This window comes from Apus apus, chromosome 3, assembly GCF_020740795.1.
Source record: "Apus apus isolate bApuApu2 chromosome 3, bApuApu2.pri.cur, whole genome shotgun sequence".
NCBI classification, from domain to species: domain Eukaryota; kingdom Metazoa; phylum Chordata; class Aves; order Apodiformes; family Apodidae; genus Apus; species Apus apus.
The window spans coordinates 109,473,035-109,485,124 of record NC_067284.1 but is presented as its reverse complement, the minus strand read 5'-3'; the positions used below and the strand labels follow the sequence as shown (position 1 = coordinate 109,485,124).

At 46.4% G+C, this 12,090-nt stretch overlaps 2 protein-coding genes across 2 annotated transcripts; both read left to right on the top strand.

The window, feature by feature from the left end:
* Positions 1-2,577: 2,577 nt before the first annotated feature.
* On the top strand, positions 2,578-3,537 carry LOC127382916 (taste receptor type 2 member 9-like). Its single transcript, XM_051615067.1, has one exon. The coding sequence runs from the start codon at positions 2,578-2,580 to the stop codon at positions 3,535-3,537; it is 960 nt and encodes a 319-aa protein (XP_051471027.1).
* Positions 3,538-7,654: 4,117 nt separating this feature from the next.
* On the top strand, positions 7,655-8,698 carry LOC127382707 (taste receptor type 2 member 9-like). Its single transcript, XM_051614669.1, has one exon. It carries the CDS (start codon positions 7,655-7,657, stop codon positions 8,609-8,611), a length of 957 nt encoding a protein of 318 aa, XP_051470629.1. The 3' UTR covers positions 8,612-8,698.
* The last annotated feature ends 3,392 nt before the right edge of the window (positions 8,699-12,090 follow it).

Below are 12,090 nucleotides of genomic sequence, written 5' to 3'. Positions count from 1 at the left end.
ACACAACCAACGAGCAGATGAGGCTGCTCAAGTGTTCCAAATAGACTTAGACTGGGAATATAAGGGTGAGCTTATTCTGGCTCGATGGGCCCATGATGCTTCAGGTCATCAGGGCAGAGATGCAACATACAAATGGGCTCGTGACTGAGGGGTGGACTTAACCATGGACACTATTGCACAGGTGATCCATGACTGTGAGACATGTGCTGCAATTAAGCAGGCAAAACGGTTGAAACCTTTGTGGTATGAGGGGAGATGGTCAAGGTACAGGTACAGGGAGGCCTGGCAATTGAATACATCACACTGCCTCAGAGCCGCCAGGGTAAGTGCTCTGTGCTTACAATGGTGGAAACAAGTACAGGATGGTTGGAAACATATCCTGTGCCTCATGCCACAGCCAGGAATATTATCCTGGGCCTTGAGAAGCGAATCTTGTGGAGACATGGTACTTCAGAGAGAACTGAGTCAGACAATGGGACTCATTTCAAAAACAGTTTTGTGACTGACTGAGTTAAAGAGCTTGGTATTGAGTGGATCTACCATATCCCATACTATGCACAAGCCTCAGGGAAAGTTGAAAGGTACAATGGTCTGTTAAAAGCTACCTTAAAGGCAATGGGTGGTGGAACTTTGAAAAACTGGGACAAGTTTCCAAGCCATTCACCATGATATTTGAAAAGTCATGGCAGTTAGGTGAAGTTTCTGGTGACAGGAAAAAGAGAAGCATTACAGCCATTTTTTAAAAAGGATACAAAGGAGGAACCCAAGAACTACTGTCCTGCCAGCCTCACCTCCATGCATGGGAAGATCACGAAACACATCCTCCCAGACATTCCAACAAGGCATATGGAGGACAGGGAGGTGATTTGAAATAGCCAGCATGGCTTTACTAAGGGCAACTCCTGCCTGGCCACCCTGGTGGCTGTCTATAATGGAGTTATGATATCAGTGGACAAGGGAAGATCAGTGGATGGCCATCTATCTGGACTTCTGTGAGGCCTTTGACATAGTCCCCCACAACATCCTGGAAAAGCTGGAGAAGTGGGCTGATGTGAACCTCGTGAGGTTCTACAAGGCCAAGAGCAATGTCCTGCAGCTGGTAGGGGCAACCCTCACTGTCAATACACAGTGGGGATGATGTGATGGAGAGCAGCCCTGTGCAAAGGGACTTGAAGATACTGGTGGATGAGAAGTTGGATGTGTACAAAACAATGTCCACTCACAGCCCAGTGTCAATCACATCCTGGGTTGCATCAAAAGAAGTGTGGCCAGCAGATAGAGGGAGGGGATTCTTCCCCTCTACTCAGCTCTCAGAAGACCCCACCCAGAGTACTGTGTCGAGTTCCAGAGCCCTCAACACAAGAGGGATATCAAGCTGTTGGAAAAAGTCCAGCGAAGGGTCACAAAAATGATCAGAGGGCTAAAGTACCTCTCCCATGAAGGCAGGCTGTGAGAGTTGGGGTTGTTCAGCCTAGAGAAGAGAAGGCTGAAGGGAGAACTTATAGAGGCCTTCCAGTACATCAAGGGGCTACAGAAAGGCTGGGAAGGGACTTTTAACAGGGGCCTATGCTGATAGGAAAAGGTCCAATGTGCTGAAACTAGAGCAGGAGAGATTTAGATTGGATATCAGGAAGAACTTCTTTACTGTGAGGGTGGTGAAGCACTGAAACAGGTTACCCAGAGAGGCTGTGAAGGCCCCATTTCTAGAAACATTCAAAGTTAGGCTTCAAGAGGCCCTGAGCAACCTGATTGAGTTAAAAAAGTCCTTGTGCATTGGAGAGGGGGGTGGACTATATGACCTTTAAAGTTCCCGTCAAACCCCACACATTCTATAATCCTATAAACCCAGCACAATCCCATCACTAAAACTCTTCCCATCTGAGTAGCATATGAGTTCTGAACCCAGCACAGGGACTCATGCCTATTTTTGCCTTTTCTTCTCTGTGCTACAGCTTAAGCCTTTCAAAGACAGCCCTGCTGCTTCTTCAACACCCTCCCACTACCCTCTGGCTCTTCACTCATTCTTAAGGCATTACCACTGGGAAAAATGACATGGATTTTACTGCCTCTGGACGGTCCAAGTGAACTCCAGTTTCCAGCATCTTGGGTTTTGGAATTCTGCAGCTCCTGCACTCTCAGATGAAAGAGGACAGTGACTCCCCAGACTCTGCTTTGCTGAGATCACCCCTCCCTGTGCTCATCGTAGGGGACGAAGGGACAGGAGAACCCAGGTGCTGAACCCTGACAGCCATCAGTCAGGCCACAATCACTGCATCACTACATGGTTCACCACAGAAAAACATCTGCTTTGTCTGTGTCACTCAGCACAGCTCTTTTGAATGGAAATTCAAATGTTGGAGACTGACACTGATACCAGGTAAGGGAATACCCAGCACATTTACATCCTTCCACCTGCCCTGCTTTGAATAGGAGCAGCACCAAAATCCCCACCACCACCAGCTCTATAAAGCCCCTCTTTCCATACGTGACACACATCAAGCAGCAGCTGCCAACCTGTGCTAAGCCCTGGGGCAACAGCCTCCTGTTCTGGCACAGCACCGCCACCCACCTTGGAGGATGGAAGCTTGTTACTCTCAGGACAAGTATAATGTCACCACATTCAATGTCTTGGCAACGGCCATCCTCTCCCTGCAGACATTTGCTGGCATGTGGATAAATGCTTTCATGGTTTCTGTGCTTTGCATTGCTTGGGTCAGAAAGAAAAGCTCCAACTCCAATGAGAAGATCTTGCTCTTTCTGGGATGCTGCCGGTTTGGTTATTTCTGCATGACATGGGTGAATTCCTTTGTTCAAAACATTTATCCCATGTGCTTTCATGTAAAATATCTACCCCACATAATTTCAGTTATTCTGATCTTTTTCATTTGTTCCAGCCTGTGGGTTTCTGCCTTCCTTTCTGTTTTTTACTGTATCAAAATTACGAATTTCCAGCACAGCTTCTTCATCTACCTGAAAGTGAAAATTGACAGGATCGTGCCATGGGTGCTCTTGGGTTCAGTCCTTTTATCCCTCAGCTTTGGGGTCCTCATGTCTGAGAACATTGATGAAGCACTCTGTGACAACATCAACTGCACCACCACAGGAAATGTCTGGAAACAGAATATCAGCCTTCAGCAGCAGTTTTTGCCTTTTTATTTCCTCAGTGGCTTCGCATATGCCATTGCATTCACAGCAGTCATCTCTTCTGCCCTTCTCCTCCTCTTTTCTCTCTGGAGACACAAACACAAGATGCAGATGAAGTCACTGAAGAACGTCAGCATGGATGCCCACATCAAAGCCATGAAATATATTCTGTCCTTTCTCTTCCTTTACAGCATCAATTTTATCTGTTTGGTTTTAACAATGTCTTATGAACCAGAGAAGCCAAATGTTGAGAATTTTCTCATTACAATTTTTTCTCAAGCTTTACCAGCAGCCCATTCTCTGATCCTAATTTTCAGCAATCCCAAACTGGAAAAGACACTGCTAAGGACCCTGTCCTGTGTGAAGATTTGCAAGAGGCAGGAAATGTCATAAAAGCTGGACCCCATTAAAAATGTTGATATTTTCGTATAAAAAAGCAAGTTCTTTGATCTCCAATGCACCTCTCCAGCACTTTAGGTAATAGAGACATTGTAGCTTAAACATCTAAGTTAAGAAAGCTTCATTAAAATTGCTTGAACTAACTTAGGATGGGTTACATTAATAATTATTGTCATCTGATTTAGAAAATGCTGTGATGTGAATTCTTGTAATAACAAAATCATTGGGACCTGGTACATGGGCTTAGCTGCAAAACAAGCCTAACAATACTGCAGACCTTCTAATAATGCTTTGTTATTTTCTGATTGAAACAACTTCATTAAACAAAATGTTGACTTCTAAGTTAGTCTGTTATTTTACTCTGCTGTGGCTGGGTGCTTTGGAATATTAGGAGTCGTGTCACTGCCTTGCCTTGGTTTAAAAGTTCTGTGTGCATATGTTGATCCCTGTTATTCACCAGGGGAGGTCACTGATGTACAAACTGCAGTGCAGAAATGCCTTTAGCTGCAATTGCACTTTCTATGCCAAAACCCACCGAGTCCCACTTCCACAGTAGGAGACACTCTGCACAATTGCAAAGTGCTTCTTTAAGCAGAGAGACTTAGAAGCTCTTCCAAATGGATAGGCAAGACATGAGATGTGGTGGGGTCACCCTGTCTGTTGGGGAGTGCTTCAGCTGTACAGAGCTCAACAATTGTGATTATATTTATAGCATCACATAATGGTTTGGGATGTAAGAAACCTGAAAAATCATCTACTTCCAACCCCCCCAGATAGGCAGGAACACCTCCCACTAGACCAGGTTGCTCCAAGCCCCATCCAACCCGGCTTGGAAAACTTCCAGGGAGGGGGCATCCACAACCTCCCTGGGAAACCTGTTCCAGTGTCTCAGCACTCTCACACTGAAGAATTTCTACCCAATGTCTAACCTAAATCTCCTTCTGCCAGTTAAAATGCCAATACCCCTCATCCTATCACTACACACCCTGGTAAAACGTCTCTCCCCAGCTTTCCTGTAGCACCCTTCAGATACTGAAAAGCTGCTATAAGGTCTCCTCAGAGCCTTCTCCAGGCTCAACAAACCCAACTCTCTCAGCTTGTCTTCATAGCAGAGGTGCTCCAGCCCTCACATCATCTTTGTGGCCCTCCTTTTGACTCACTCCAAAAGCTCTGTGTCCTTCCTGTGCTGAGGGCTCCAGAACTGGACACAGTACTCACGTGGGGTCTTGTGAGAGCAGAGTAGAGGGGGAAAATCCCCTCCCTCGACCTGCTGGCCACGCTTCTTCTGAAGATTGTGATTAACACTCTGGGCTGCAAGTACACACTGGTGGCTCATGTTGAACAACAACCAATCAGGTCCTTCTCCTTAAGGCTGTTCTCAATCCCAGTCTCCACCCAGCCTGTATTTGTGGTTGGGATTGCCCTGGCCCAGGTGCAGGACCTTGCACTTGGCCTTGTTGAAATTGATAAGGTTTGTATGGGCCCATGTCTCAGGCCTGTCAAGGTCCCTCTGGATGGCATCACTGCCCTTCAGTACGTCAACCAGACCACACAGCTTGGTGTCACCAGCAAACCTGCTGAGGGTGCACCCAATCCCACCATCCATGTCGCTGACAAAGATGTTCAACAGCACCAAGCTCAGTACAAACCCCTGAGGAATGCCACTGGTCACTTTTCTCCATTTGGACAGCAAGCTGTTGACCACTACTCCTTGGGTGAGGCCATCCAGGGAGACTACAGGCCTGTCATCCTCACCTTGGTCCCAGGGAAGATCATAGAGCAGTTCATCTTGAGTGCATCACACAGCATGTGCAGGACAGCCAGGGGATCAGGCCAAGCCAGCATGGGATCATGAAAGGCAGGTCCTGTTTGTCCAACCTGATCTCCATCCATGACCAAATGACCCACCTAGGAGATGAGAGAAAGGCTGTGGGAGCTGTCTAACTAGACTCTAGTAAAGCCTATGATACTGTCTCCCATATCATTCTCCTAGTGAAGCTGGTAACTCATGGCCTCAGCAGGTGCACTCTTCACAGGGTAAAACAGCTGGCTGGACAGCCAAACAGAAATTGTTGTTGTGAATGGAGTTAATCCAGTTGGCAGCCAGTCACAAGTGGTCTTACCCGAGACTGATTTTTGAGACCCCTTCTTTGTAATACGTTCATCAGTGATCTGATCAAGGGGGTCAAGTGATCAAGGAAGCCTGCAGATGACACCAAATTGGGCAGTAGTGTCAATCTGCCTGAGGGTAGGAAGGCTCTACAGAGAGATCGAGACACGTTGGATCAATGGGCCAAGGCCAATTGTATGAGGTTCAACAAGGTCAAGTGCCGGGTCCTGCACTTGGTCACAACAACCCCAGGCAACACCACGGGCTTGGGGCAGCATGGAGGGAAGGCTGCCCAGAGGAAAAAAGGCTGGGAGTGCTGGTTGACAGCTGGCTAATTATGAGCCAGCAGTGTGCCCAGGTGGCCAAGAAGGCCAACAGTATCCTGGCTTCTATCAGGAACAGTGTGGCCAGCAGGACTAGCCAAGTCATTGCCCCACTATATTCAGCACGGATGAGGCCACACCTCAAATCCTGTGTTCATTTTAGGTCCCCACTACAAGAAGGATATTGAGGTGCTGGAGCAACTCCAGAGATGGGCAACAAAGCTGGTGAAGAGTCTGAAGCACTGATTTAAGAGAGCAGCTGAGGCAACTTGAGCTGTTTAGCCTGGAGAAAAGGAGGCTGAGGGGAAACCTCCTCACTCCCTGCAACTGCCTGAAAGGAGCTGGTAGCAAGGTGGGTGTTGGTCTCTTCTCCCAGGTGACAAGCAAAAGAACAAGAGGAAATGGCCTCAAGTTGTGCCAGGGGAGGTTCAGACTGGATAGGAAGCTGAAGTGAGATGAGACGTGATGTGATTGCAGTGGAGGCAGATCCTAAACATCTAATCTGGACACATGTCCAGCTGAGAGGCCTTCAAAGAACAGGCACCACCACACACTGCATGGGAAACAAACAGGAACAGTTGGAAGCCACTGTGCTGTTGGAAGGCTGTGATTTGGAGGCCTTTACTGAAACTTGGTGGGACAAATCCTACAACTGGAGTGTGGTTATCGATGGCTACAGACTGCTCGGAAAGGACAGGTGAGGAAGGAGACAAGGAGGTGTTGCCCTCTATGTTAAGAAATGGATTGAATGTGAGGAGATGCCCCCAAACAATAGACAGGAGCAAGTCAAAAGCCTATGGGTAAGAACTGGACACTGAAGCAACAAGGGAAACCTTGTGGTCAGTGACTATTATAGGCTGCCTGAAAACAGGGAACCTACTGATGAAGCATTCTTACTCCAGCTCCAGGAGGCATCACACTCACAGGCACTGATCCTGCTGGGGAATTTCAACCACCCTGACATCAGCTGGAAAAGTTACATGGTGAGCTGTAGGCAATTCAGGAGACAGCTGGAGTGCCTTGGGGACAACTTCTTAAGCCAGGAAATAGATGGCCCTACCGAGGAGATTCGACCTGATGGTCACCAATGCAGGCGAGTTCCAGCTGGGATGTGAAGACTGGAGGCAGCCTGGGCTGCAGTGACCAAACACAGATGGATTTCCATTGGGAAAGCTTACATGGATTTTGCTGCCTCTGGAGAGTCCAAATGGACTCCAGTTTCAAGCATCTGGACTCTCAGATGAAAGAGGACAGTGACTCCCCAGACTCTGCTATGCTGAGACCACCCCTCCCTGTGCTCATCGTAGGGGACGAAGGGACAGGAGAACCCAGGTGCTGAACCCTGACAGCCATCAGTCAGGACACAATCACTGCATCACTACATGGTTCACCACAGAAAAACATCTGCTTTGTCTGTGTCACTCAACACAGCTCTTTGGAATGGAAATTCAAATGTTGGAGACTGACACTGATACCAGGTAAGGGAATACCCAGCACATTTACATCCTTCCACCTGCCCTGCTTTGAATAGGAGCAGCACCAAAATCCTCACCACCACCAGCTCTATAAAGCCCCTCTTTCCATATGTGACACACATCAAGCAGCAGCTGCCAACCTGTGCTAAGCCCTGGGGCAACAGCCTCCTGTTCTGGCACAGCACCGACACCCACCTTGGAGGATGGAAGCTTGTTACTCTCAGGACAAGTATAATGTCACCACATACAATGTCTTGGTGGTGACCATCCTGTCCCTGCAGACATCTGCTGGCATGTGGATAAACGCTTTCATGGTTTCTGTGCTTTGCATTGCTTGGGTCAGAAAGAAAAGCTCCAACTCCAATGAGAAGATCTTGCTCTTTCTGGGATGGACCCGGTTCTGGTCCTTGTGCATCCTATGGGTCGGTTCCCTTATCGAAAGTATTTATCCCTTGTGCCTTTGTGTTAATCACCTATCTCAACTACTTTCAGCTATTCTGACCTTTTACAGTTGTTCCAACCTGTGGGTTTCTGCCTTCCTTTCTGTTTTTTACTGTATCAAAATTGCGAATTTCCAGCACAGCTTCTTCTTCCAGCTGAAAGTTAAAATTGACAGGATCGTGCCATGGGTGCTCTTGGGTTCTGTGCTTTTATCCCTGAGCATCGGGATCCTTGAGGATGAGATATTTGATGAAGCAATCTGTCACATCAACAATTTCAGCACCACAGGAAATGTCTGGAAACAGCATAGCAAGAATAATCAGCACTTTTCCCCTTATTTTCTTAGTGGCTTCACATATGCCATTGCATTCACAGCAGTCATCTCTTCTGCCCTTCTCCTCCTCTTTTCTCTCTGGAGACACAAACACAAGATGCAGATGAAGTCACTGAAGAACGTCAGCATGGATGCCCACATCAAAGCCATGAAATATATTCTGTCCTTTCTCTTCCTTTACAGCATCAACTTTATCTGTTTGGTCTTGATGATGATTTATAAATCAAATGAGTCAATTGCTGTGAACATTTTCATTCTATTCTTTGAGTGTGGTTTACCAGCAGTCCATTCTCTGATCCTGATTTTCAGCAATCCCAAACTGGAAAAGACACTGCTAAGGACCCTGTCCTGTGTGAAGATTTGCAAGAGGCAGGAAATGTCATAAAAGCTGGACCCCATTAAAAATGTTGATATTTTCGTATAAAAAAGCAAGTTCTTTGATCTCCAATGCACCTCTCCGGCACTTTAGGTAATAGAGACATTGTAGCTTAAACATCTAAGTTAAGAAAGCTTCATTAAAATTGCTTGAACTAACTTAGGATGGGTTACATTAATAATTATTGTCATCTGATTTAGAAAATGCTGTGATGTGAATTCTTGTAATAACAAAATCATTGGGACCTGGTACATGGGCTTAGCTGCAAAACAAGCCTAACAATACTGCAGACCTTCTAATAATGCTTTGTTATTTTCTGATTGAAACGACTTCATTAAACAAAATGTTGACTTCTAAGTTAGTCTGTTATTTTACTCTGCTGTGGCTGGGTGCTTTGGAATATTAGGAGTCGTGTCACTGCCTTGCCTTGGTTTAAAAGTTCTGTGTGCATATGTTGATCCCTGTTATTCACCAGGGGAGGTCACTGATGTACAAACTGCAGTGCAGAAATGCCTTTAGCTGCAATTGCACTTTCTATGCCAAAACCCACCGAGTCCCACTTCCACAGTAGGAGACACTCTGCACAATTGCAAAGTGCTTCTTTAAGCAGAGAGACTTAGAAGCTCTTCCAAATGGATAGGCAAGACATGAGATGTGGTGGGGTCACCCTGTCTGTTGGGGAGTGCTTCAGCTGTACAGAGCTCAACAATTGTGATTATATTTATAGCATCACATAATGGTTTGGGATGTAAGAAACCTGAAAAATCATCTACTTCCAACCCCCCCAGATAGGCAGGAACACCTCCCACTAGACCAGGTTGCTCCAAGCCCCATCCAACCCGGCTTGGAAAACTTCCAGGGAGGGGGCATCCACAACCTCCCTGGGAAACCTGTTCCAGTGTCTCAGCACTCTCACACTGAAGAATTTCTACCCAATGTCTAATCTAAATCTTCCCTTTTCCAGCTAAAGAACTTTATCCCTCATCCCCTTGAAACAGAGCATTAACCAAAATCTGACTTAAAATAGTTAAATGCTTGTAGGGTGTAAAGCCTTCATTTGGGCCTAGTGCTAGTGAGTTGTAAAAGCCTTTTGTGTGAGCTTATCTGTAGTTTTAGGGAAGAAATACAAAGGTCCTTGAAGAAGAAAGAAGCCATTCAACTGAGACTAGGGGTGCCCGCTGTAACCAACTCTACTGCAGAGTCAGCAGAGATAAACAGGAGAAGAGACAGAACTTGGCCAAAGGTTCCTGTGAGGAAGACTCAAGGATGAAGTAAACGACCCCCAGGAGACCCTAATGGACTTAACTCCCAGAAGGGAGTGGAAGAGACACTGGACTGACCACAATCCCCCTTCACATTCCCCTGCACCACTGATGAAGAGGAGATAGAGAAGCTGGACATGAAGAAGAGAAACAGAGCCTGGGAGATGGGGGGGTGGAGGTGTTCTAGTTTTGTCTTTGTTCCTCACCATCCTACTTCCTTTTCAGTTGGCAATAAATTAAATTGGTTTTCCCCGTGTCAAGTCTGTTTTGCCTGTGGCAGTAATTAGTGAGTGATCTCCCTGTCTTTATCTCAACCCATGAGCTTTCCCATCTTATTTTCCACCCTTGTCCTGTCAAGACATGAAAGTTAGGGAGCAGCAGGGTGAGGGTCTGGCATCTATGGCCAAGGTCAACCCACCACAGCAGATTGTCTAAACATCAAGTTCTGTAAAAGCAGAACCTGAATCTTTCATTTCTTTCACCAGTTCAGGCCCAGAGGAAAATCTTATCTCATGCCAAGGGCCAAATGTGCATTTTTCATGCATCTTGGGGTTTTTTTTTTCTTTTGAAAACACTCACCCAGGAGTACATTTGCCAGATGTGGGGCCTCAAACTTCAGAGGTCTTCTGAAGCTCTGCAGAGTTCAGATATACCTAGAATGCACTCCAGGGAGTCATGTTAGATGTAGCATCAGCCCTGCTGGACATGGATTCACTCTGTCAGAAGCTCTTGAGCTTTCTTTCTGCTGTGTTTTCAGGAGCAACGTTTAATATACTTCTACTAGCAGAAGGCTTCTCAGACCTTCTTTGCCCCTGATAAAGGAGACATGGTCATCCTGTAGGACAACAGTGTGAAGCATTCACTAATTTCTATGTACTTTCTATTAGAAATCAACACAGTCAAAGAGTTTCTACTCGAAGAACATGAGCGGCCCTGGGATGCTAATGTCACAAGTTGAAGTGAAGGTTAAAAAGCTTAGTTTGTAACCTTTTAAATTTAAGGGTTGCCTTTCCCGTGGGCAAAAGAACACTCCCTTCTCTCTTCCTCCCCATCCCCACAAAAAATGAAAGGGAAAAAGGTTAATAAGAAAGTATAAGAAAAAGTTTTCAAACCATTAGCTTTCACTCTTTTCTGGGTTTTTTCTCAGTAGTAAAACAAACAAACAAAAAAATCCCAGTCATGTTGTTCTACTAAAAAATAAGGGTTTAAGTCATCTAATTAAAATTAGTCACTCAGAGCACACTGTCTTTAGCTGTTTGCATTTAGCTGTAATTGCACTTTTTAGATCAGGTGCCAAACTCCACGGAGTCCCACTTCCACAGAAGGACACATTGCACCATCCCACATCCCACAGGAAGCAGATCTTGCACATCTCATCTGGAAACCTCTCCCCAGCTGAAAGGCTTTTAAACCACAGAGACCAAAACACCTCCCTTCCTTCCCTGCTGTTCCTCAGTGCTGTTGATCCCTTTGCATCACAGCCCAAATCCCTTTCACAAAAAGGTCATGGAAAATCCTTCTCACTCCCTGCACCCCAAGCAACACCATCCCTCTAAAGCTCACATACCACAAGACTCAGCTGGCAAAACCAAAATCTTGCAGATGTTCTCACAAAAAAGAATGCAGACCCAGCAAACCACACTGAAGTACCTTCTTACATCTCCACGAAGCCCCCTAGAACATGACGCCCACCACAGCATCACCCCCTCCATGCACCAGCCCCATCCAGCTGGCACCAGAGGAGACAGGTTATAAAACAGCATGGCCACAGTGCATAGCCTATATGCTAAAGTTGCCCTCTGGAGAGATGCAATGGTCTACCCAACCCTGGGGACAATGTTCCTCAAGTACAGGACGCTCCACCAGCTGGGCTCAGGACTAGCAACAGGCCTGTTTAGTTTACCAGCATGGCAATAGGCACTCTGCTCCACATACATCTCCACTTGCACTGTCACTAACTCAACAGTCAGGCCAACTGCAAATGGAGTTGACGTTTCATGCTGCTGGGAATGGACAAATGACAAAAGAAAAGATAGAGCTTGACTTGTTTGCCCAAACATTGGCATCTTGAGTCATCCAAAGAGTCCAAGGGTATCTGAGACATCTGGACAGGGTTGGGAGCTACAGCACAGGATCTTCTGCAGATCTGTAGGGTCAGCCTGGGTACTCAAGACCATCTCAAGTGGCATGAGACACCACTGTGTGGACAGCTGAAATAGTCCCTGG

Excerpts from the sequence above, each read along its gene's own strand:
- LOC127382916 (XM_051615067.1), top strand. The coding sequence starts at position 2,578 with ATGGAAGCTTGTTACTCTCAGGACAAGTATAATGTCACCACATTCAAT.
- LOC127382707 (XM_051614669.1), top strand. The coding sequence starts at position 7,655 with ATGGAAGCTTGTTACTCTCAGGACAAGTATAATGTCACCACATACAAT.